This window comes from Lepus europaeus, chromosome 2, assembly GCF_033115175.1.
Source record: "Lepus europaeus isolate LE1 chromosome 2, mLepTim1.pri, whole genome shotgun sequence".
Taxonomy (NCBI): domain Eukaryota; kingdom Metazoa; phylum Chordata; class Mammalia; order Lagomorpha; family Leporidae; genus Lepus; species Lepus europaeus.
In genome coordinates, this window is record NC_084828.1 from 25003570 (window position 1) to 25029150 (window position 25581).

The 25581-nt window shown below is 35.8% G+C and overlaps 1 protein-coding gene across 1 annotated transcript in view; it reads right to left on the reverse strand.

The window, feature by feature from the left end:
• Nucleotides 1–653: 653 nt before the first annotated feature.
• Nucleotides 654–25581, reverse strand: part of NCAM2 (neural cell adhesion molecule 2) — a 576480-nt gene continuing 551552 nt past the window's right edge. Inside the window, exons 17-18 of the mRNA XM_062180124.1 lie at nucleotides 5460–5579; nucleotides 654–765 (exon numbers count right to left, since the gene is read on the reverse strand). Of these exons, the coding sequence (XP_062036108.1) occupies nucleotides 654–765; nucleotides 5460–5579 (232 nt within the window). The remainder of the gene's footprint in view (nucleotides 766–5459; nucleotides 5580–25581) is intronic.

Here is a 25581-nt window from a genome sequence, read left to right on the forward strand (position 1 = left end):
GTAACGAATTTGATCTGGCACTTCAGTCTATCAAAAATCCATGTTGAATATGCACTGTAATCATAACTTGGAAAAGTTCTCTGAAGTTTTTCTTGCTTTTTTAATATCTGCTAAAGATAACTGGCTCTTACCAGACCAGGCTCCCTGAAATTTCCTGGATAAAAAGTAAAACCTTTAATATCTGCCTTCATCTTAACCTGAAAGCCATTAATAATCTATTTGCCCAAGATAGGATTCATAAGCATGCAGGGCTTTCTTACACATTTAGCTCATAAAGCTTTTGTTTTGTATTGTTTTTCATTAAACCTCTATTTGTCAGAGAGGTTGAACTATGTTTGTTTTCAGTATGTGACATAGTTATAGAGCACTTTATCATTTTATAAGTTGCAGTACTTCAAACAATCAAATTGATACCCAAGAGTTGGTGCCAGTCAAGTCTCTATGTTGAAATTCTTAACAAAATAAACAACCACCACAACAATAAAAGGAAATGGACCATGGATAGGAGTATTTGATGATACGTATATGTGTACAGGCTATTCCAAGCTAGAAGTTTCCAACGAAATTAAGGTCAATGGAATAGTTTTGGTCATACGGTCACTGCAATCCAAATGCTCACTGTAGTGTTGGTCAAACCACTATTCAAGATGTCATTATGCTTTGCTGTCATCTTCTTTAGATTGGATGATATCATTAGAAACTTTAATTTCTATAGTGTCTGCATTTAGTGCTTCTTTTCCATTTTCTTCTTTTAAAGGCAATTTTCTGTAGGAAGATAGAAAAATAATAGGTCTCGTTTGAGAGGCATTTTAGAGAACTATTCTTTAACATCTTTTGTGGAAGAAATATAAAACAATTACTAGAAAAAAATCAAATTAGTTAAATCAATTCCCAATTGACTGAAAAATAACTTTACAATGAATAAAGCAATTATCAATATTCATAGTAAAATTTGAACATAATATGAAAAGATGATTATATTTGTATCTCAAGATGCCTCAATTGTTCTTTATAGAATCCTTTGGATTGGAAGACCATTTGTTGATATTAAAAATTAAAATTGTTTTAAAGGGTAAAAAAAACACACTCATTTAACATATTATTTATATCTGATGAAGATGACCACTGTAAACTATTGCCGTCTCAATGAATTTTTATTAAAAAATGCAAGTATTCATAACCGCAGATAGATTGTTGTGATGAACCCTAATGGGTTCCTTGCTCATTTCACCTATTTTCATTCATATTTCATATTTTCTTTATTATCCAGCTTCCTACTCTTGCTTTTTCTTTCATTAATATTTAAAAAAAAAACAATTTTGACTAAGCTAAATTTGCAGCAATAATGATACACTTTTGTATGTATACTGCATGATGTTTTCCTACCCAGGTCTTTCAATTAATAACCCTATATAACATGATCTGTTACATAATGAGTAACTAGATGAATTAGCAATATTTTTTGGACCCTAGTGACCATTAACATATTTCCAAACTTTCTCACTTTTTACATATTGCCAGTATGTTTTCTTTGGTCCATTTTCACTATTTTTTATGCCAGTTTTAAATAATTTCTGAGCATATTCATGACAATTATTTTCAAATATTACCTATGAAGCAATTGTAATCTTCATTTATTAAGACATGTTTACGAATCTCACTACAGCATCAATGAATCAATATTTCTAGTTTTTAATACTATTTCCAAATTCAATAGTTTACTATTACATATTATATATGTATATGTAATAGTGTATATATGTACAGTATTATATATATGTATATATGTTATATATACAGTATAGTATATATTTTATATTTATATATATATATATATATGTTTTTGAAGAGTAAATGTACCTGCCTTGTGTGTGTGTGTGTGTGTGTGCTTTCACATCAAGAGAGTTAAGTTACAGATAGTGTTTCAGTTTACCTCTACCTCTTTAACCTTGATTTTATGAGGAAATCAATGTTTCCATGCTAGTTCTGATATGGGCTAGGGAGGCAGTTAGTTTAAGATCTGTTGACCTGAAGTACCAAGCCATTCCCCACCACCACATGCCATGTGTAAATCAAAATGCCTCCTGTTCCCCAGATGTATGTACTTCATCTAGGAAATACACCATGAACTTACAGATGAACCATAAAGTCCCCATTTCACTCTTGTAGAAGCAGCTATCCTCAACCCTAGCTATGCAACAACCTCACTGAAGAAGCCAACACTGGGAGGCTTTTTTCTATCTCTATCCCTCTTTCTCTCTCTGTGTCCCACCCCCACCCCCCACACAGACTAGGCCCGGGGGAGGTGCTGGAGTGGTCTCTCTGCTTCCCTTCCCCATCCTTCTTCCCTTTTGGGCCCATTGCCCACTCTTGTCAGGTATCTATCTGTGTGGGACAACCCATGTTCATGTGTGTACATGCGTGTGTGTCTGTGTGTATTCCCTTTCTCATCTTTTGAATAAAACTTACCTTATATCTACTAGTACTAAAATGCTTATCTTTGTTCCTGACAAGGACCTGGAATAAGTATCACTATATTCCTAAATCTGTACATATGAAATGCATAAAATATGTATATCTTAACTAAAACTAAAAATATTTACTATATATATATATATATATATATATATATATATATCACTCCCCCAATCCAGTTTCTTTGATATTTACTTGGAATTATTTTTATATTTTCAAATGAGAAGGAAAACAATGTATTTTCAAGATCAAAGTTGTGAAAAGTAACCAATCAAAAAACAGTCACTGGCAAAAACTAATGTGATCTGATGCTGGGAATGAAGTTGCAGCTACTTCATATCTACTAGAGCAGGCTTTTTTATTCTTGTTAGAAGTGATACATTCACTGCTCTTCCTTTCTCCTACTTCAAAGTGTTGTAAATATTGTCAGTAAAAAGATTATAAAAACAATGGAACACTTGTAGTTTCAAGGAGTAGAGAAACAGAGTTCTGATAGGAGGTTAGCATTATACTGACCACATCTCTTATACACAGAATAATGTATTGTGTATTTAATGTACCAATATTTTAAACTAAGTATCGGACAATGTATTCTTGCACTTATAATTTTTAGTGATTCACATTACATTAAACTTTAAAATATTAAATTTAATTATATTACTTTTGTGTTATATATTACTCTTACACAATTGATATCTAGAGAGTTACTAAATCATATTTTCCCCAAAATATAGCCCAGTTATACACAAGGAGTTTTCATATCTACTTTCGATACACTCCAGCGTGATGTTATAAATTTCAATGAATAGAAGTTCATTTTGTTGCACAATTTTTGGCTTTATTGAAAAGATTTCTGATTTCTAAAGAGGAGACCATTGAATTTACCTGTGACTTCAATATGGTTAATTTCAACAAAAGATGAAATAATCTTTAAACATAATCAGTAAAAATGATCTCAGAATTCACAGTGAATTTTTTTTTTTATTAGAGAGGTAGAGTTATAGAAGTGAGAGAGAGACAGAGAGAAAGGTCTTCCTTTTTTCCCGTTGGTTTACTCCCCAAATGGCCGCCCCGGGCTGTGCTGATCCGAAGCCAGAAGCCAGGAGCCAGGTGCTTCCTCCTGGTCTCCCATGCGGGTGCAGGGCCCAAGCACTTGGGCCATCCTCCACTGCACTCCTGGGCCACAGCAGAGAGCTGGACTGGAAGAGGAGCAACTGGGACAGAATCCGGTGCCCCAACCGGGACTAGAACCCAGGGTGCCGGCACCGCAGGTGGAGGATTAGCCGAGTGAGCCACAGCACCGGCCCCACAGTGAAAATTTTAGCTGTAGAGTAGAACCTTGTGTTTTTCTGAATATTAATCATTTCAATCCTCTAGAACAGATGGAAGAGATTTTTGCAAAGCAAACAAAACAAAACAAAACAAAACAAAAACATTTCTTTGGTAGTGAGAATGCTTAATTTAGAACAGAAACCTAAAACAGTTTACTCTGCAGAAATGCTAGTAGCTAATGAAAAACAATATTTGATATGAAAAACAAGAAATTTTGAAAGACAATAAGGAGTAGAGAAGATTGTGATCATCTTGGTTTTTGATAGTATCATATGTGTTCAGTAAATAATTTTTATTACGGCTTTTTAAAATGGCTTTGGTTGGGCAATTTTTATTCTCATGTGCACAAATCTAGGCACATGTTCATCTTTGCAACTTTATCTGAAATGCCTATCATAGTTTGGATGGAGCTGTGATAGATGTAGAAAGAAATAAGTATCATAGGGCCGGCGCTGTGGCGTAGCAGGTTAATGCCCTGGCCTGAAGTGTCAGGATCCCAAATGGACGCTGGTTCTAATCCCAGCTGCTCCTCTTCCGATCAAGCTCTCTGCTATGGCCTGGGAAAGCAGTAGAGGATGGCCCAAGTGCTTGGGCCCCTGCACCCACGTGGGAGACCTAGAGGAAGCTCCAGGCTCCTGGCTACAAATCAGCGCAGCTCTAGCAGTTGCGTTCAATTGGAGAGTGAACCATTTGATGGAAGACCTCTCTCTCTCTCTCTCTCTCTCTCTCTCTCTGCCTCTCCTCCCTCTGCGTAACTCTTCCAAATAAAATAAATGAATATTTGAAAAAAAAAGTAAAGAAGTAATATTTTCTTTTTTTTTTTTTTTAATTTTTTTTGGACAGGCAGAGTTAGATAGTGAGAGAGAGAGAGAGGCAGAGAGAAAGGTCTTCCTTCCGTTGGTTCACGCCCCAAATGGCCACCACGGCTGGCGCTGCGCCAATCCGAAGCCAGGAGCCAGGTGCTTCTTCCTGGTCTCCAATGTAGGTGCAGGGACCCAAGCACTTGGGCCATCCTCCACTGCCCTCCAGGGCCACAGCAGAGAGCTGGACTGGAAGAGGAGCAACCCGGACAGAATCCGGCATCCCAACCGGGACTAGAACCCAGGGTGCCGGCGCTGTAGGCTGAGGATTAGCCTAGTGAGCCTAGGCGCAGGCCTAGAAGTAATATTTTCTTGGTAGGATAGCAAGCATCACTTACTGCAAATACATTAAGATTATAATTAGTTTAACAGTATTTCCTCCTTTTCTTTATATTTTTCTGTCTTTAATAGTTACATGTGCATGTCATAGTCATTTATATTCAAAGTGCTAACACACCTTTATTTCAATGAAAACAAATTATATTTTGAAAGTTTCACTTTCTTGAAGAGTGAAATTAGTGTCAGAAAATTCAGCTCTGTAACATGCCTCTGTCTTCTGATCTTTACATAAAGTTACAAATAAGTGAATCAACAGTGGAAGTTCTCTGACATTAATACAATATTTTTAAATGAAAGAACTCATTAGAAAGTAGATTTTTGCTATGCACATATACTCTCATTGAAAAAATGATTCTTTATAAATCATGATAATATTTTAAGTGCATATTGAAATAATCATGTGTTATCACTGTATAAATACTTATTTAAAAATGAGAACATCAAGTAACATACTCAGGTTCTGTTAGTGGTGTGGTTTCATTTGGCTCATTTACTGGGCTTCCGTCTTCATGATTAGTAATTCTTTCATCTTCTGTTCTCATCTCCACTATTGGTTCTTTTGATCCATCTTTCCTAGAAAAAACAAAGAAAAAAATCTTATCTACGCAATGTAAAAATAGATACATCATTGACCACAGTTTAAATTATAATTCTACTTGCTTCCAGTAAATCCAGCATGGTTGGATTGAAAATACACTGCGAAAAATTTTTCCATTTAAATTTATTTTTCCATATATTTTCACTTAGAAAAAAAATAAACCTGATTTTACCCAGAATTAATTATCTCATCAAGGTTCCTATTTAGACTGTTTCTGTTTAGACTGTTCAGAAAGTGCCTGACATACATGAGGTATTGAACCAATGTTAACTGCCGGTAGTAGCTCAGGAAGGCAAGGGAGATTTATGTTTGGAAATATATGACTAAAACTTAGAACTTGAACAAAATACTTAAAATGAAAATATCTTCATATATACTTAGAAAAATATTTTATAAAATCATCAATTCCTAAATAAAAGTGTACATGTTCATCCAGTATATGGCATTGTAAACAAACCTCAAACTTTGTTATGAGTTGCAGAAAATATGTGTAAGACATACAGTATCAAATGATAAAGGAACTCATTATATAAGTAATAAATAAGAAAAAATGCAATATATAAAAACGTGTCAAGAATATGAACTAATGATTCTAAAAAAATTACTTATGGATCCTATGTAGGATCTCTGTCTTTAATGTGCTGTACATTGCTATTTAATGCTATAATTAGTAATCCAATGGTAGTTTTTTCACTTTGTGTTGCTATATGGGCAAAATGTTGAAATCTTTACCTAATATATACTAAACTGATCTTCTGTATACAAAGAGAATTGAAAATGAATCTTTACATGAATGGAAGGGGAAAGGGAGCGGGAAGGGGGAGGATTGCGGGCGGGAGGGAAGTTATGGGAGGGGGGAAGCCATTGTAACCCATGGGCTATACTTTGGAAATTTATATTCATTAAATAAAAGTAAAAAAAAAAAAAAGAGAAATAAAAAAAATATATATACTAAATCAATCTTCTGTATATAAAGATAATGAAAATGAATCTTGATGTGAATGGAATGGGAGAGGGAGTGGGAGATGGGAGGAGTGCGAGTGGGAGGGAAATTATTGGGGGGGGGGGAGCCATTGTAATCCATAAACTGTACTTTGGAAATTTATATTTACTAAATAAAAAAAATTGGAATATAAAAAAAAAATTACTTATGGAACAAGCTCCGATTCAATATGTGCTAGAAAAAATAATGCAAATCTTAAATAGTATCCAAATATTATTATAGAACCTGGAACCTGGGGCCGGTGCTGTGGAATGTCGGGTAAAGCTGCCACCTGCAGTATCGGCATCCCATATGGGTACAAGTTTGTATCCCGGGTACTTCACTTCTAATCCAACTCTCTGCTATGGCTTGGGAAAGGAGAAGATGGCGCAAGTCCTTGGGCCCCTGCACCCTCATGGAAGACCCAGAAGAAGCTCCTGGCTCCTGGCTTTGGATCAGCACAGCTCTGGCTGTTGCAGCTAATTGGGAAGTGAACCAGTGGATGAAAGACCTCTCTCTCTCTTTCTCTCTCTCTCTCTCTCTCTCTGCCTCTCCTTCTCTCTCTGTGTAACTCTGACTTTCAAATAAATAAGTAAATCTTAAGAAAAAAAAAAAAAAAACCTGGAACCTAGTCACTACAATGTAAGCTTTGTGTGTCCTGAGTGACATAATTTTTGCACCCAATGCCTATTCTTAAACTGATATTTGAAAAACTGTGGAGGAATATGCATGCTCTAATGTTATTGGCAGGGAGAATCAGAATATACTTTTGTGTGTAATTTATCAGTGTTTTTTAAGTTTGACTTTGCATTGTCTATCTTAGAATTTACTGCACATTTACAAGATTTACTTGAAAGGATGTCCAAAACAGTATTATTATAAAATTTTAAAGCTTTCATCTAAATCATAACAATAAATAGAAAAATATATCTTCTAAGAGTATCAAGTACTAATTAGTAATACAATCAATGGTACATTAATTTATGTGCTAAAATGGAAAATTATTGCAGTTACATAAATATCTTTATATATTCTAAGACCTCATTTCTTTAACACTACAGACTATATGAAAATTATTTGGAAATACATAAAAATCTTAACATTGATAAATAATGAGGCAAATACGTTCAGTAAAAACATATTTTATTTATATGTTATGTATCTTTTCATTGTTTAACTCTCAAAATAAAATTATAAACATATATATAAATGCATATACACATAAAATAGTGCTTTTGTAACTAAAATAGTTAAAAACACTAATGCTATATTGTTGTATTATCTATCAGACAGGGAACTAGAGAGAAATAGTGTGTTTCCACTGCAAAGATCATAAATGTCCAAATGCACTGTGTCTTTGTCAGATGCCATCCATTCTATAGTGAGAGGTTATATTATTCACAATTTAGTAAATACCATCAGAATGTAAGACTTTCAAGGCATCAATATATCAGGGAAGAAATATTAGAATTGATTAGTTCATAAAAGGAAAGAGAAAATGCTATACTGTAGCTTAAAATGTGTATTTTTCTGTTTTATTTCAGAATGAAGAAGGTTTACATAGGATATTTACCTGTAAAGAATTTTACCTAAATGAAATAAAAGGAAATCCCTTCCAGAATGTCAAATAAATGAAATTGTATATTATGTGTGCTTTTCATATTGACTCCCTTAAATTAGTAATAAGCTTTTAAGTTTCTTCCATGCATTTTCATGGATTGAGAGTTCATTCCTTCTTGATGGTAAATGTTATTCATTATAAAGATGTATCAACGTTTGTCCATCCATTCATCCACTAAAGAATATCTTGGTTGCTTCTAAATTTCGTGAATCATGACTAGAACTCCTATAAACATTAGTGTACACTCTTTTGTGCGGATGTTTTCAACTCCTTTGGTAAATACTAAGATGCTCAATTGTTGGAAGGAAAATTGACAGTCAGAAAAGAGAACATTTGGCTGTTTAACAAATTGCTAAAATGTTTTCTAAAGTGGCTGAACTACAATACATTTCCAACACCAATTAATGAGATTTCCTGTGGCTCTACAACCTGTGCCACATTTGGTGGTGTCATTATTCTGGATTTTGACTATTCTAATAGAATTTTAGACATATCTTGTTTTAATTTAATTTCCTTATGACATATGATGTGAAAAAAATTTCCCTGTGCATATTTACCTTGTGTAAACCTTTGGTGATGTGACTTTTAATGTCTGCAGCTCATTTTTGAAATAGAATTCAGTAGTCCATTATGTTATATTGAGTTTTATGAAATATATATTTTGGATAACATATATATTATGTAACATAATATATGTATTATATTCTTTGGTCAATAATTTTTCTTATTCTGTAGCTTGTCTTTTTCTTTTATTAATAATGTTTTTGTAGAGTATAAAATTAATATCAGTGAAGTCCGTCTTATTAGTTATTTATTTCAGGGATAATTCTCTAGTGTTGGATCCAAAAAGTCAACACCAAATCCATGATTATCTAGAAATCTGCTATATTAACTTTTATTTTATAGTTTTACATTGTAGATTAAAATCTATGATGCATTTTAAGTTAATTATTGTGACTAACATAATGTCTGGGTCTGGATACAATTTTTTTTTTGCCTCTGAATATTCAATATTTTTTCCTGTACCATTTATTGATGAGATGAACATTTCTGCATTTTATTTCCTTTGATCAGTCAGTTGAGTATATTCATGGTGGTTCACATCTGCTTTCATTAGTTTATTAAACTGTTCTTTAGTTGATAGTACACTGTCTTGATTCTGTGGCTTGTAGGAAGTCTTGTAGTTTGATAATGTCTGTCTTCTATTTTTGTTCTTCTGAATCAATATTTTGTTGGCTACTATAAAGTTTTTGTTATTACCTGTCTACATAAACTTCAGAATCATTTTGTCTGTATCTACAAATAACTTTTTGTGACTTTGGGATTGTACTGAGTCTATCACACATGTTGGGGAGATTTTTTTTTTTTTTAATTTACTTGACAGGTAGAGTTATAGACAGTGAGAGAGACAGAGAGAAAGGTCTTCCTTCCTTTGGTTCACTCCCCAGATGGCCGCTACTGGTTGGCTCTGCGCGGATCCAAAGCCAGGAGCCAGGTGCTTCCTCCTGTTCTCCCATGCGGGTGCAGAGACCTAAGCACTTGGGCCATCCTCCACTGCCCTCTAGGACCACAGCAGAGAGCTGGTCTGGAAGAGGAGCAACCAGGACTAGAACAGACACCCATATGGGATGCCGGTGCCACAGGCCAAGGATTAACCAAGTGAGCCATGGCGCCAGCCCCAGGAAGAATTTTTTTTAAGTATGTGTTTATTTATTTATCATAAAGGCAGACCAACAAGGTACGTTGAGAGAAAGAGAGAGAGGAGAGAGGAAGCTTCTATCTACTGATTAACTCTCTGAATGGCTTTACTCCCAGGATCGGCTATGCTGAGTAGGAACTAGATTGTCCACCCTGGTTTGCCGCAGTAATTTAACCTGCTGCTCAACAACACCAACTCAGAAGTGACATCTTGATGATACTGGGTCCTCCTATACAGTAATGTGGAAAAACTCCCTATTTAGTTAGTTATTTGATTTCTTTTAACAGAATTAGATGATAGATTGATTGATTTTCAGTTTGGGGGATGTGCTAATGTAAATATTACTGTGTTTTAGTTAAAATTCTTATTCATCTATTGTATAGAGGAAAGTAATTCACTTTTTTAAAAAGATTTATTTATTTATTTGAAAGGCAGAGTTACAGAGAGGCAGGGGGAGAGAGAAGGAGAGAGGTCTTCCATCTGAGGATTCACTTCCCAGATGGCCCCAATGGCCCAACAGAGCCATGCCGATCCGAAGCCAGCAGAAAGGAGCTTCCTCCGGGTCTCCTTCGTGAGAGCCGGGACCCAAGGACCTGTGCCATCTTATACTGCTTTCCCAGGCCATAGCAGAGAGCTGGTTTGGAAGTGGATCAGCCTGAACTTTAACCATCTCCCATTTGGGATGCCAGCGCTGCAGGTAGCAGCTTGACCCGCTATGCCACAGCGCTGGCCATGTGATTCACTTTTGCATATAGATCTTTTAAGATACAACATTGTTATAATCATTTCTTATTTCCAAGAATTATTTTTGTCAATTTCTTCAAATTTTCTACATAGGCCATCAGGTTGTTTGTTTATAAATACAGTTACCTTTTATTTCCTTCACTTGTCTTATTGTATCACTTAGTTTCCTTAAGGCTTCAAAAAGAATGATTAGAAAAGACATGCTTGCCTTGCGTCAAATCTTATTGGGAAGTCTTTTAGTTTATCAATAACATACTAAGTATTATATTAACTATAGGTTTTTTTAACTCTATATTTAAGAAGTATATTGATACTTTGTTTTCCTGTAATGTTTTGTCTGGTTTTGACACTTGGCCTCGTAGAATGAATTAATAATTATTCTGTTCGCTTCTCATCTTCTAAAGCCAGTTTTAGAAAATGAATATAATTTCTTCCTTTTTAAAAAGTATTTATTTGTTTGAAAAATAGTGTTACAAGTGGAAGAGGCAGGGCCTGCGCTGCGGCTCAACAGGCTAATCCTCTGCCTAGTGGCACCGGCACACCAGGTTCTAGTCCCGGTCAGGGCGCCGGATTCTGTCCTGGTTGCCCCTCTTCCAGGCCAGCTCTCTGCTATGGCCCGGGAATGCAGTGGAGGATGGCCCAAGTACTTGGGCCCTGCACCCCATGGGAGACCAGGAGAAGCACCTGGCTCCTGGCTTCGGATCAGCGTGGTGCGCCAGCCGTGGGGGCCATTGGAGGGTGAACCAACGGCAAAGGAAGACCTTTCTCTCTGTCTCTCTCTCACTGTCCACTCTGCCTGTCAAAACAAACAAACAAACAAACAAAAACAACAACAACAACAAAAGTGGAAGAGAAAGAGAGAGAGAGAGTGAGGGAGAGACAGAGCAAGAGAGGGATCTCTCATCCTCTGGTTCACTCCCCCAAATAGCTGCAAAGTCCAAGGCTGAGCTAGGCTGAAGCCAAGAGCTGGGAATATTTTCCAGGTCTCCCGCATGAGTACAGGGGCCCAAGTATTTGAGTCATCTTCTGCTGCTTTCCCAGACACATTAGCAGGGAGCTGGATTCCAAGTGGAGCAGCCAGCAGTTGAACCGGTGCCCATAGGTGATGGTAGCTCTAAAGACAGTGGCTTCACTTGCTATGCCACAGTGCTGGCCCCAATTTAATCCTTTATGTCTGGAAGAATTCATCAATAAACACATCTGGGAATGGCTTTCTGTTTTGATTTTTTTTTTTTTTTGGTTCATTTGAAAGAAAAAGGCTTATTCAGATTTTCTCTCTGTTCTGAGTTTTACCAGATTGTGTTTTCCAAGGAATTTTTGTATGAAAGTCAGTTTATGAAATTTGTGGATCTAAATTTCCTTATAATATTACTGTGTTATACATTAAATGGCAATACTATCTGTGATGATGTCCTCTTCTAATATTTAATTTTTCACTTCTGATATTTTTTAATTTTTTTTTGATTTCTGAGTTAACATTGGTAATAACTGGATTTATTTATTAGTCTAACATTTTTTTAGTTTAAACTTCGAATTTTTAGTTTACTTGATTGTCTATTGATTTCAGTTTAATTACATGTATTTAGGTTCCAATATTCATTATTTAGTTTCTTCAGCCAGTATGTTAATTTGCCCTTTTTTTCAAGTTTCATGAGGTTGTAATTTACATAAATTATTTTAAATGTTTCTTATTTTCTAATGCCTGCATCCAATGCTTTAACTAACTCTACGAATTGTTTCACTTCATTCTACAAAGTCATTCTTTTATTTCCATTGAGTTCAAAATATTTTATTTATTTATTTATTTATTTATTTATTTATTTTGACAGGCAGAGTTAGACAGTGAGAGAGAGAGAGACAGAAAGATCTTCCTTCTGTTGGTTCACCCCTCAAACGGCCGCCGCAGCCGGCGCACTGTGCCGATCCAAAGCCAGGATACAGGTGCCCATGCAGGTGCAGGGCCCAAGGACCTGGGCCATCCTCCTGCCTTCCCAGGCCACAGCAGAGAGCTGGGTTGGAAGAGGAGCAACCGGGACAGAATCCAGTGCCCCAGCCGGGACTAAAACCCAGGGTGCAGGTGCCGCAGGTGGAGGATTAGCCTAGTGAGCCGTGGAACTGACCAAGTTCAAAATACTTTTATTTTTTCACTTGAGATTTTTTTTTCTTTACTCTTGTGTTACTTAGAAGAACATTTGCATAATTTTCCAGCTATGTTTCTTGAATTTTACCTTGTTTAATTCCACTGCTGCCTGAGGGCAAACATTGTATGATTCCTATACTTCTACATTTCTTAAGCTGTGTCTTAATCAGGTTCTATTTGCCTCTCAATCAGAAAAATTACTTGTAGCTTAGACAGTACCTTTCTTAGCTCCTCTAATAATGACTCTGTCCTTTGTTCTAGGCCCTGTCTAGTGCACTTGGGCCTCATTCCTTTGTAATCATAACCTCTACTCTACCACCAATGGCTCTACTCCCAACCTGGGTGTACTGATGGTCCTCTTCCCCACTTAATGCTGTATAATTGTTCAAACCTGGTAAATGCCACTCTTAGGATCCTTGGTTACTATCCTCACTCTGTCTTTTATGACCTTGTCTAAATATGATCAGAGTCGGCAAACTTGGAAGGCTTCCATAGCCTTGGCAACTCGTGACGACAGCCTAGGATGGTTACTGGCGCCATAAACTAGAGTGTCAATTTGTTGTGTCAACAACAGGAGCCACTGTGCACTTGCTCCTCATGTGGGATCTCTGTCCTTAATGTGCTGTACATTGTGATTTAATGCTATAACTAGTACTCAAACAGTATGTTTCACTTTGTGTTTCTATGTGGGTGCAAACTGTTGAAATCTTTATACTAAAGTGATCTTCTGTATATAAAGAGAATTGAAAATGAATCTTGATGTGAATGGAAGGGGAGAGGGAGCAGGAGAGGGGAGGGTTGCGGGTGGGAGGGAAGTTATGGGAGGGGGAAGCCATTGTAATCCATAAGCTGTATACTGGAAATTTATATTCATTAAATAAAAGTTAAAAAAAAAGAAAAAAAAATATCCACAACGTGGTTCATCTGGTAAATGTTCCCAATGAGCCATTGAGAATGCTGTTGTTGCATGCAATAGTTTATAGATGCAGTCATATCCAGTGGACTGAGGTTGTTGAGCTCAATGATACACTTACTGATTTCCTTTTAATTTTCCTTCTTTATTAATACTTTTTGATTGTCTTCTTTAAATTTTTCCTGTTTTCTCTTTTCTTTTTTACCTTTCCAAAGGACAGCTCTTGGAAGAGGAGTGTTGAAGCTGTCAACTGTAATAGTGGATTAACATATTTTTCTCTAAGTTCTAGAAGTTTTTGCTTCATGTATTTTCATATTCTACCATTAGGTGCACATATGTTTAAGACTGTAAACTTTTCTTAGAGAATTAACCTCTTACAATTATGTGATATTTCTTTATGTTCCTGAAATCAACACTTAGTCCTCTCTAATCTTTTAATTAGTGTGAATATGTCTTTCTCTATTCACTTATATTTCAAAAATGTTTACTTATTTTCATCTACTAGAAAGGCACACAAGCACACACACAACGAGTGGGGGCAGGGGGAGGTGAGAGAGAGAGATTGAGAGAGAGAGAGAGAGAGAGAGATCTTCCGTCTACTGATTGACTCCTCAAATACTCACAACAACCAAGGCTTGGCCAGGCTAAGACCAGGGGCTCACAATGCATTCAGGTCTCCCGTATAGATGGCAGGGGCCTGAGTAATTGAGTCATTATCTACTGCTTTTCATTATGCATCAATGGGAAGCTGAATCAGAAGGTAAGTTAGGATTTGAACCAGCACTCTGATATGAGATATGGGTGCCCCAAGTTGTGGCTTAATCAGTTGCACCACAATACCTACCCCAAATCATTGACTTTTAACTTTTTATATATAATATAAAGTGTTTCTTTTTGTAGATGACGTATATAGTCACGTGTCATTTAATGAAGGGGATGCATTCCAAGAAGTGAATCATTTGATGATTTTATTATTGTTGCATGTACACTATAGAGTGTACTTAAAGAAACCTAGATGGTTAGGTCTGTTGGATGGCGTGGCATTAGAATCAAGACATGTAGCAAATACAAATGTATGAGGCTGCTGCTGGCAAAACAAATTATACTTTTTTAAATTAAATTTTTTACACTCTACAATAAATGGTAATTTGTAAATATATAAACCAGTGAACCAATAATATAGTCATGTATAATTATTACCAATAATAATATATGTGATATATTATTGCCAATAATAATATATGTGATATACTTTTATATGATTGGCAGAACATAGGATTCTTTAAACTAACATCACCAAAATGAATAATGTATTGCACTACGACATTGTGATGGATGAGACATTACTAGGTGATAAGAATTTTTTAACTCAATGATGATTTTATGCTTTGTCATATTGTTGGTACACTGTTGATTGGAATGCCATTATATGGAGCATGACTACCATAGGATTTTACTTAAAAAAACTACTCCAACAATCTCTGTCTTATAATTGCGTATTTAGAAAACTGACAATTAAAATGATTATTGATATACCTGGATTAACATTTACCCCGTAGCTGTTTATTACTATGTGTTGTCTTTGTTTTTGTTCATATTTTTACTCATTTTCTGCTTTTTGTGTTTTATAAATTTTTATTTAGTGTAGTTTTAATTTTACAAAACAAAATTAGTAAGTACATCAAAGTTTCCATCTACCCCATACCAAACATACCCCATTGTTAGTGTCGCATATTAGTGTGACAAATTTGTCATAATTAATTGACCATGTCAGCTCTCCCTAATTTTTTTATCCAAAGGCCCTCTTTAGCTTTCACTCCTTCTAGCCTGTACTCTAGTAATAAACATAGTACATTCAGGGTTTTTTTTTTTTTAATCTCCTTATGAGAGTTTCTTGTTTTTGTATGTCTTACTTAATTGATAATTTTACATAATTGTATTTTATTTATTCTCCTAGCATACCAATTATAATTTTAAACATGTTTCCAATTGCTGCTTCAGAGTTTGCAATATGCATTGACAAGTAATCCAATTCTACTTTCAAGTACAACTTCATGGATAATGTTGGCATCCATTTTACTTACACAAAACGTGTGTGTGTGTGTGTGTATCCTTTGGTTCACTCCCCAAATGGCCACTATGGCCGGTACTGCGCCAATCCGAAGCCAGGAGCCAGGTGCCTCCTCCTGGTCTCCTATACTCTGGTCTATGTAGTTGAAATTCATTAACATTGCAATGATATATAACATTCTAATTTAACTCTGGTTATTTTTATTTTTTAAAGATTTTATTTATTTATTTGAAAATCAGAGTTACACAGAGAGAAGAAAGGCAGAGAAAGAGAGAGGTCTTGCTTCCGTTGGTTCACTCCCCAATTGGCCTCAAATGCCAGCGCTGTGCAGATCCGAAGCCAGGAGCCAGGTGCTTCCTCCTGCTCTCCCATGCAGGTGCAGGGACCCAAGCACTTGGGCCATCCTCCACTGCCCTCCCGGGTTACAGCAGAGAGCTGGATTGGAAGAGGAGCTAGCAGCACTAGAACCCGGCACCCACATGGGATACCAGTGCCACAGGAAGAGGATTAACCAAGTGAACCACTGCATCAGCCCATATTGTATTTTCAATAGCAATGATTTATATCAGTGAAGAATAATAAATGTTGGGACCAGCACTGTGGTGTAGTGAGGTAAAGCTACTGTCTACAGTGACAGCATCCCATATGGGCTCCAGTTGGAGTCCCAGCTGCTCCACTTCCAATCTAGCTCTCTGCTATGTTGTGGGAGGGCAGAAGAAGATGGCCTGTGTGCTTGAGCCCCTGCATCCATGTGGGAGACCCAAGAGAAGCTCCTGCCTCCTGGATTCAGATCGACCCAGCTCCAGCCATTGCAGCCATTTGGGGAGTGAACCAATGGATGAAAGACCTCTCTCTTTGCTTCTGCCTCTGCCTATGCCTCTCTATAACTCTGCCTTTCAAAAAAGTAAATAAATAATTTTAAAAAAATGAATGCAAATTATTGTATTTTACTTTCATTTATTTCTTCTGGGATGCTTTTCTTTTTTATGAGGATCTTAGTTTCTAAGTTATTTATTTATTTATTTTACCTTATAAACTTACTTCCTTCTAAATAATTTCTTTTAAATTTGGTCATAGCCTGATCTAGTGGCAAAAAATTACCTCTTGTTTGTTTATCAGAAGAAATCTTATTTCTTCTGCACTTTTGAGTATAATTTCAGAGGGTACAGATTTCTAGATCAGTAAATTTCTTAGTTTAAACCTTTTAATAAATATTCCATTTGCTTCTTGCTTGCATGATTTCTGCAAAAAACTCAAATGTAATCCTTATTCTTGCTTCTCTACAAAAGAGTGTTTTCAACTCTGGTTCTCAGGTTTCTTTCAAGATATTTGCTTTATGTTTGATTTTCTTCAGTTTCAATATGATATTCTAGAGTGTTAATGTTGGCTTTTTTTTAATTAGCTTTCATTTTTTTATATTTTGTTGTGCTTTTGTTTTTTGTATTTATCTGTATCTTCCTTGGTGTTCTCTGATTTTCTTGATCTTTGGTTTGCTGTCTGACATCAATTTTGGAAAATTCTGACATTTTTCAAATATTTCTTTTATTCATCTTTTCCTTTCTTATTTCTGGTATTTATCTTATCTATGTTAGGATTTTTTTTTTTGTCTCACAATTCTGAGAGATAGTTTGTTGCTTTTTTCCTCACTTTCTTTCCCTTTGCTTCCTGATTTGGCAGTTTCCATTGCTATCTTCAACCTCAGAGATTCTTTCTTCAGCTATTTTCAGTTTATTTATAAGCCCATGAAAGGTACTCCTCATTTCTGTTTACGTGTTTTTGATCTCCACTATCTCTTTATTTTTTTTCTTTTTGAGATAACATTTTTTTAACTTACATTATAGTCAAAGGCTTACTGTTCCATTAAAAATAAATAAATAAAAAAAAAAGCTCTCAACAAGTAAAAAGCAAAAGACCATGGTTCAGTAGGACTACGGAATATAGGTAAGGGCTATAAAAAATGATTTTTCTGTAGATCCACCTCCTCTTACATCACCCATTTGTTTTTACAGATTGACTTATTTATCCATTACTTCTAATAGCATGTTAATCACAGCTACTGTTAAAAGTAACTGTTGTAAATATACCTTTAGTAATATGGTGGTGAGACAGAAGGGAGCAGGAAGAGTTTACAGTTTCATGATTTAGTCTCAGTCCTTTACTGAATCTGTGCTTCTGGATTTTGAACTTCACAGATGCCTCTGAGGTCTTTCCCCACCTTATTGGGACAGAGTGACTATAGTGCCTGGATGTTGTATTTCCCTCTCCTTCAGCTAAGTTAGATTCTGATAGACAGGTTAGACTCTGGTTAAACAGTTTCCTTGAGGGCAGACTTTGTTAAGAACAGAATGTTCTGGTGTATTTCAAATTAGTTACATTCTCCCTCCCATTCCAATAAACATAAAGTTATCCCCCCTCCACCTCCTCCCTTATAGTGAAATTCACTGTGAGAATCTGATCAAGCTCCTGGATGTAAACTTCTCAAAACTTTGAGGACCCAATATGACTGCTACGAGTTATTGACTTTCAGACTTGTATATATTGAGACTTGGAGATATAGATATAGAAAAAAAAAAATATATATATATATATATCAGTTATATTTCTTGTTTTCCTAGCCCATCCTGTGACAGAGAGATGGTTAATAGGCAGTGAGGTTGTTCCAGGTCAGAATAAAGAAAGAAGAGTCCCTTTAAGAAGGTGCAAAATGGAAGTAGTGACTCCACCCCTCAGAGTTTTCAGTTTACCATGAGAACAGAAGGAAGTCAGTGATCCCACAGTTCTAATGGCTTTTTGCTTTTCTGGTAGACAGGACCAGACATGATTACAACTCTGGTCTTTTGGGTTTTTTGATGTGTTTTGTCTTGTCCTCTGATTGTTAGCTGCTGTTCTGTTTTTCATTTGTTTTGGTTTTTTGTTTGTCTTTTCTTTTTCCCAAAAGTGTGCTTAAAAGACTCGACCCTCCTAGGTCCTAGGGTCTGCTTCTCTTGGAGTCCCTCTCCTGGTTGCCATGGAAGGAGGTTCTGACTTGAATAAATCTTGCTTTTCTTTTTGCCTTGTCCTTGTGGAATGTCTTCCTCCATGTAAGACAAAGAACAGAGGTGGCCTTTCTTCTCTGCAATTTTACCAGTAACAGTCCCCTGCATGTTTCTACTTTTAGATCTCTGCCTTAGTAAGTTTGTAATTCTCTGCTTTCTACCTGTCTATAGTTATAATTTTCAAAGCACCAATTTGCACTGCCAATTTCGTTTGTCTTAAACATCTAAGAATTGATTTTTCAGTTTGTTCAGCTTTTTACTTATTAGTAGGAAGAGGCAACTTCCAAGATCCCTATATTGTGGACTGGAAATTGGAACTATCATTTGTTTTTGTACCAGTGGTACCCAGAATATATAAATATTTGCTATTTCGCACACATATTTTCAGTACCTACAAAAAGTTAAGCTTGCTTTATAACAAAGCCTTTTATAGAGTCAATTAGCTCTAACTAAAAAACTATTTTCCATACTTTCTCCTAAATACAAAAAGACATATAGGCATACACATATACTTCAACTAGTTAATTCCCTCTCTTTTTTATACTTTAGTTACTTGAGGATGTGCTCAGAAAAATCAGAGTAGGTAAATTATATCTTTTTCATATATAATCTATAAGAAATTACTTGTTAAAATTTATTTGATTGTTTTTTAAAACAAAAACGTATTTATACCAGAATAAGATTTGTGGATGGCAGAGAATGGCTCTCCATTTTATTACAGTTCTGTTCCTGTGGCTTAAAATAGGACTGTGTTACATAAATGTTTAATAAATAATTTATAAAAAGTACTGGTTGAGTAATTTAGAGTAAAGGGGTAAAGGAAATTTTTGGTCACTTTTATAAAATCAACCTGAGAATGGAAAATTGTTATTTAAATTGCTAGCAATCAGGTAAGGGTATTTTCTACAGGTTACACTAATGCTATACTGTATGATAATGATATAAATTTATCTTTTTTCCCCTGCTGATATTGTTAAATTATAAATGATCTAATTGTGTAAACAATATATTCTGACATAAGTGAACATAGACATAAATTTTGATAACATGAACAGAATCTTCTCAGAATGTTTGGGATCATGTTAGAAGTTAGGACATGTTCAATTACTAGGGGATAATTTTATACCTTACTTTGTTTCTCGTGGAGTTTTTATTTATTTTTCAAGCTTAAACATGCTATTTTTCCCAAGACAAAGGAAATTGTTATATAAAATGATATGATCAATAATAAGCATGCTATTAAACATGTGTTCTCATTTCCCCACTGTTAATGTTAATTAGACTCAACAGGATTTATAAACAGAAGTGTTTATGGACAAATGAACAAAAAATTGAATCAAATTAAAAAAAGGTAGCACTTACATGTACCTGCTTGTTTTGCATAATGTTAGCTCTAGGCCTCCAAGTGAATCAAGACAAAAACATGAAAGGGAGACAGAGAGGCAAAGGAAGCAAAGGCAAGTAGCCACATGGAGACAACAGTACCTACTTTCTCACAACCTATCGGATATGTGTTTGGGTTGTCTTGCTCTGAAGGTAAATAAGCTCCGTGCTTGGGTCAGATCATATCAGTACAGAGGGCCAAGAGATGGCCTGCAGTTCATTGTACTTCATTTGCATGTTAAATAACACAACTAGCATCCACAAGGACAGGAAATGTCAGACCATCAAGGAGCAGTAAAAGGTGGTAGCTAAACTCTGAGAAATCCCCACCTACTTCCTAGAATATCTATGAATATATCTCTACTTTATTATTTACACCTCCTTTCATTAAACAACTCAATGTTAAGCACAGTTCAGAAAAAAAGCCACTCCAACGGCCAGGGCTCTGGCATAGTGGATAAAGCCACTGCCTGTAGTGCCAGCATCATATATGGGCACCGGTTCTAGACCCAGCTGCTCCATTTCTGATCTAGATCTCTGCTATGGCCTGGGAAAGCAGTAGAAGATGGCCCAAGTCCTTGGGCCCTCACACTCACATGGGAGACCTGGAAGAAGCTCCAGACTCCTGGCTCTGGTCGTTGCAGCCATCTGGGGAGTGAACCAGTGCATGGAAGGCTTCCTCTCTTTCTCTCTCTCTGCCTTTCTCTCTCTCGTCCCCCCCTCCCCATTTCTGTCTCTGCCTCTTTGTAATTCTACATTTCAATTAAATAAATACATAAAAAGAAAAGAAAACATCACCCCATCCGAGTAGGCTCCATTTTGTGGAACACACATTTTTACTTTTTTCAGTAAAATGCTTGCTGCTAGCTACTCACTATTCTCAAACTCACTCCTGGCTGCTTCCCTAAAACACAGTCAAAGAGCTGGCACTCCTCACTGTCTGGCACAAAAGTTCTTTTTGATTGTTCTTGTTCCCTCACATCAAATTAAAATGAATGTAAACACAGTTGACACTACCTTATTGTATCTAAAACCTATCTACTTTCATATGCCTATAATATGAGGGCATTTTAAATATTGTGGAAGAATGGAAAGAAAACATAAGTTTATTTTAGATAAAACAATTCTCAGATCCCCATATAGATTTTTCATAATGTGAAATTTCTATGAATGTTTTGAAGACCTTTAATGTGCATGGATTGCAATATGTTTGCACCAAAATGAACATTTTTGAATTCCATTTTCCATGAACTATTTGAAGTTCCCTTGCCTTACTGTCTTGAGACAAAACCGAGATTTCCCTTCTAGAGTAGATCAAGATTCTTTTACCTTGACCTGAATCTGAATCTTTCTCCTAAATCCAACAACTCAAATAAACCATTCTTTATTCAGCATTAAATACTCTTTTTAAAATCTTCCTAGCAGCTTTATTATTTCAAATGAAATTCAGATTTCTTACTTTGACTTAACAATTTGGTGCCTAGATAATTTCCCAACCTGTTATTTGTACCCAGTCTCACTTTCTGCTTTCCAACCATCATGTTCATTTGTCCTTGAATACAGAAAACTTATTCCTACTTTATGGTCTTTGCATTAACTAAAAAAAAAAAAATGCTTAAAATATTCGCTCTATTTGTTATACTATGACTCCTTATTTATTATGCACCTTTTAGTTAAACTCTATAGTTAAGGCAGCTAGGTAGATGTTATCCTCTGTCTATAAGAGGGGCTGAAGAACATGAGAAGTTTTAAAGTAAATAAATTCATGTACAATGGGATGAGGAAACGGGTCCTAGAAGTAGGTCCCAGACCCTGGTCTGTCTGCCTTAGGCCAAGGTGTCCTTGCCTGTCCTTTATCAGTAGAAATTCACTGACTTGAGGAAGTGGTACATCTGACCTGGCCAGGTTCCAATCACTGGACTGAAAAAGGCATTTGCTTCTTCAATAGATTAAAAACGTTGAAGGCTAGTATTGTCAAAAGGGGTTCACGTAGATCATTTCTAATGTAATTGATCTTGTGCTATAATGCTGTTAAATGGGTTTCAGACATCTCACTGTGGCAGCTCAGGGGAATCTGCCCTTCACTGTGGGGACTACTGAGATGTTTTTGGAGGAATTCCACACTCAGAAAGCCATCTACCCAGTAATAGCCTAGAGAGGGCGGGGAGAGAAGAAATGGGAACCCATACTCATATCCAAAAACCCTGACTCTGAATACAGACTAGGATCTCAGTCTCTTATGAGAAGCCCACCTGGCCCATCAAGTGCAGGGGTTTCTGTCTCTTCACTGTTTCAATCAACTGTGCTAAAATTTCCCTCTTGTTTCCTTGTTCATCACCCTCACACTTCATTGTCAATGGAACAAGTTCCAAGTATTTAAATCAGTGACAAAATGGGGAGATTTTCATAACTCAATATTGAATAGCTTGTTCTGCTTTTTTTCTTTTCCTGGCGTTTAATGATACTGGACATTTTCATTTTTGGTTTATTAATGTCTGTCATATTGGAAGCTAAGCTTTATGTGAACAACATTCTCATTTGTTTTGTTCACAGGTTCTATAACACTGATTGTTATCTAGTGCTTATTCCATGAATATTTACTCAGTAGATGAACATGAGTGAAGATAAATAAAATTCAATGTTTATATTCATTTGTGTATATATACACACATAATTTTAATGTGTATGCATTAAAAACATATATGTACATATATAGATTTGACATCCATATATACACATACATGTATAAACTAAAGTTTGAAGATTTGCTTATTTAGTTAACAAGGCAATGAAAAAGCACAGAAAGTTATTAGAGAGTAGAATATGTTGTGATGAAGAATGCAATACTTCATAATTTATACCACTGTATTTACCACATCTCTCATCATTATTTCAGTCAAGTGTGCAGAAAAGCCTAATAAATTTATGTGCAATGGGGTGAGTTCTTGTTCTTGTTCTTCATTATGCTTTCTGTCCAACAAATAGGCATGTGACATTTTGATAAAATTGAAGCAATTATTTTTGCTGAAAATTTATTTTATCTAATTTACCATGCATAAAGTGAATAATCCCTTACAGAGTGTCCAGAGAAAACGGTCATATACAGATAATCTAGTAAAGCTGAAATAGCCTAGAAACTTAAAAATGATGCACTCATACAGAATGGACTGTCCTATATTCTAAACTCTATACAGTTACTAATGAATATGAGGTATAGAGGAGGTACTTTTGCAGATACTGTGTGTGTTTATTTAATCCACACAATTTATGAATAGAAGCACAAATACCAATATTATTGATGAAAAAATTCATGGTTATAGATGTAAAAATGACTCGGACAGAGGTACCGACTCAGGATTCAGGCTCATTTATTTTTACCCTGATTCTTAGACTTTTTCCACAGCTAGTAGAATGAGATTGAAAATGGTACCTTTCTGCAACATGGTAAAGTTTTAAATCGGCACTTACTGAGTGAAATGTGATGAAAGAAGCATAGTTAGATTTTGAAAAACATGACTCAATGGAAACATGCAGGAGAGAAGATAGATTGGCTTATTCTTTGAAACAGGAAGAGATCATTGAGTGGGTCATAGTCTTAATATGACCGAAAGCCAATAATCAAGAAGCATGTAATATATGCAGAATGACTGATTCATTCAAAATGAAAAAAAAAAGTAAACATAATACAAGGAGAGTGTGATAGGACATATAAGAATATGATAAATGAATTAAGATGCGAGCACACAGGAGAAGTAAGATTTTAGCCAAGTTGGTAATATGGGATAGATTTATTGACCTAGATGCATTTGAACTGGAATTGAAGTATGACTTGAAATATTCTTATGCAATTTATAGATAGATTTGGGATGAGATAAACAGGAATACATTCTCAGAAAAACATTTTAAGTTAATCTTTTAGGTCTTTTGAATGCTAGTCACTACCATTGTGTTAAAGATTGGACACATGCATTGATTTGGTATCCACACATGTGGAGAGGCTCTTTGAAGTTATAGGGTAAATTATTCAGCCAAAAATAGAAATGAGGATGAGACCCTGAGGAATAAAAACATCATAGAGTGCCTTGGGGGGTGGAGGTAGAGGGTCAGAATGTCAACAAGGATTTTTGAAAGCACTGTCAAATGCTTCAGAATGGTCTGAGAACATGGACATTGAGGTGCAGCTTGATATCTGATTAACATAGAGTCTCTCAAGACTGAAAGAGCTGCTGTAGTGAGGGTACATGTAAATAATGTAAAAGATTAAGCAAAGAGAGAAAGGGTTGATAGTGGACATACAGTTTGATGAATGGCTCTGTTTTAGATGTCCTCAATATAAATAGCCAGATCTTGAGAAAGACAAGGGAGAAAATACTGACCCTACAAATTGCAATCTGGTATTATAGCCCAGAAATATTGAAAAATCAAGTTTCTTAAGTATTAGTCATCTAAAAGTTCAAGAGAACTTTGATATTGATAAAACAGACTAAAAATCTATTCTATTTTTACTTAAAATAGGACACATGTGGGGCTTCTTCTTCTTTTTTTTTTTTTTTTAAAGGCAGAGGGACAGTGAGAGAGAGAGAGAAAGGTCTTCCTTTGCCTTTGGTTCACACTCCAATGACCGCCGCAGCTGGTGCGCTGCAGCCGGCGCACTGCGCTGATCCGAAGGCAGGAGCCAGGTGCTTCTCCTGGTCTCCCATGGGGTGCAGGGCCCAAGCCCTTGGGCCATCCTCCACTGCACTCCTGAGCCACAGCAGAGAGCTGAAATAGAAGAGGAGCATTTGGACAGAATCTGGCACCCTGACCGGGACTAGAACCCGGTGATACGCAACAATTTTCTGTGGTAGAAGGAGTTGGAAGAGTAGTTATCTTGGCATGACAAAGGGTAGAGTGAGCTTATTGGTAATATTATTATTATTGTGAATTTTGATAGCCTTTTGGGTTACATAGATATATGCATTGCTCAAAATGTATCAAATGGAAGATTCTCTGTATTTTACTCTGTTCACTTTTACTTAAGGAAAACAAATACATTTTTTGCACTCCATAGTAAATCACAACCTGAACTATGTGTGTATTAAATATATTGATATTTTTGAATTTCAAAAAACAATGATAGAAAAGGGATAGGTTAAGGAAATATAATAAAGCATTAATTATAGAAGCCAAGTGGTTTGTAAATGATTTTGTTGTAAAATCTTTTGACTTTTCTATGCTTGAAGATTTTCACACTGAATATTTAAAAAAGTACAACTTTTGGATTGTAGCGGTTTTTCCTCCTATAACCTCCCTTCCACCCACAACCATATCATCTCCTACTCCCTCTCCCATCCCATTCTTCACTAAGATTAATTTTTAATTATCTTTATATACAGAAGATCAACTTAGT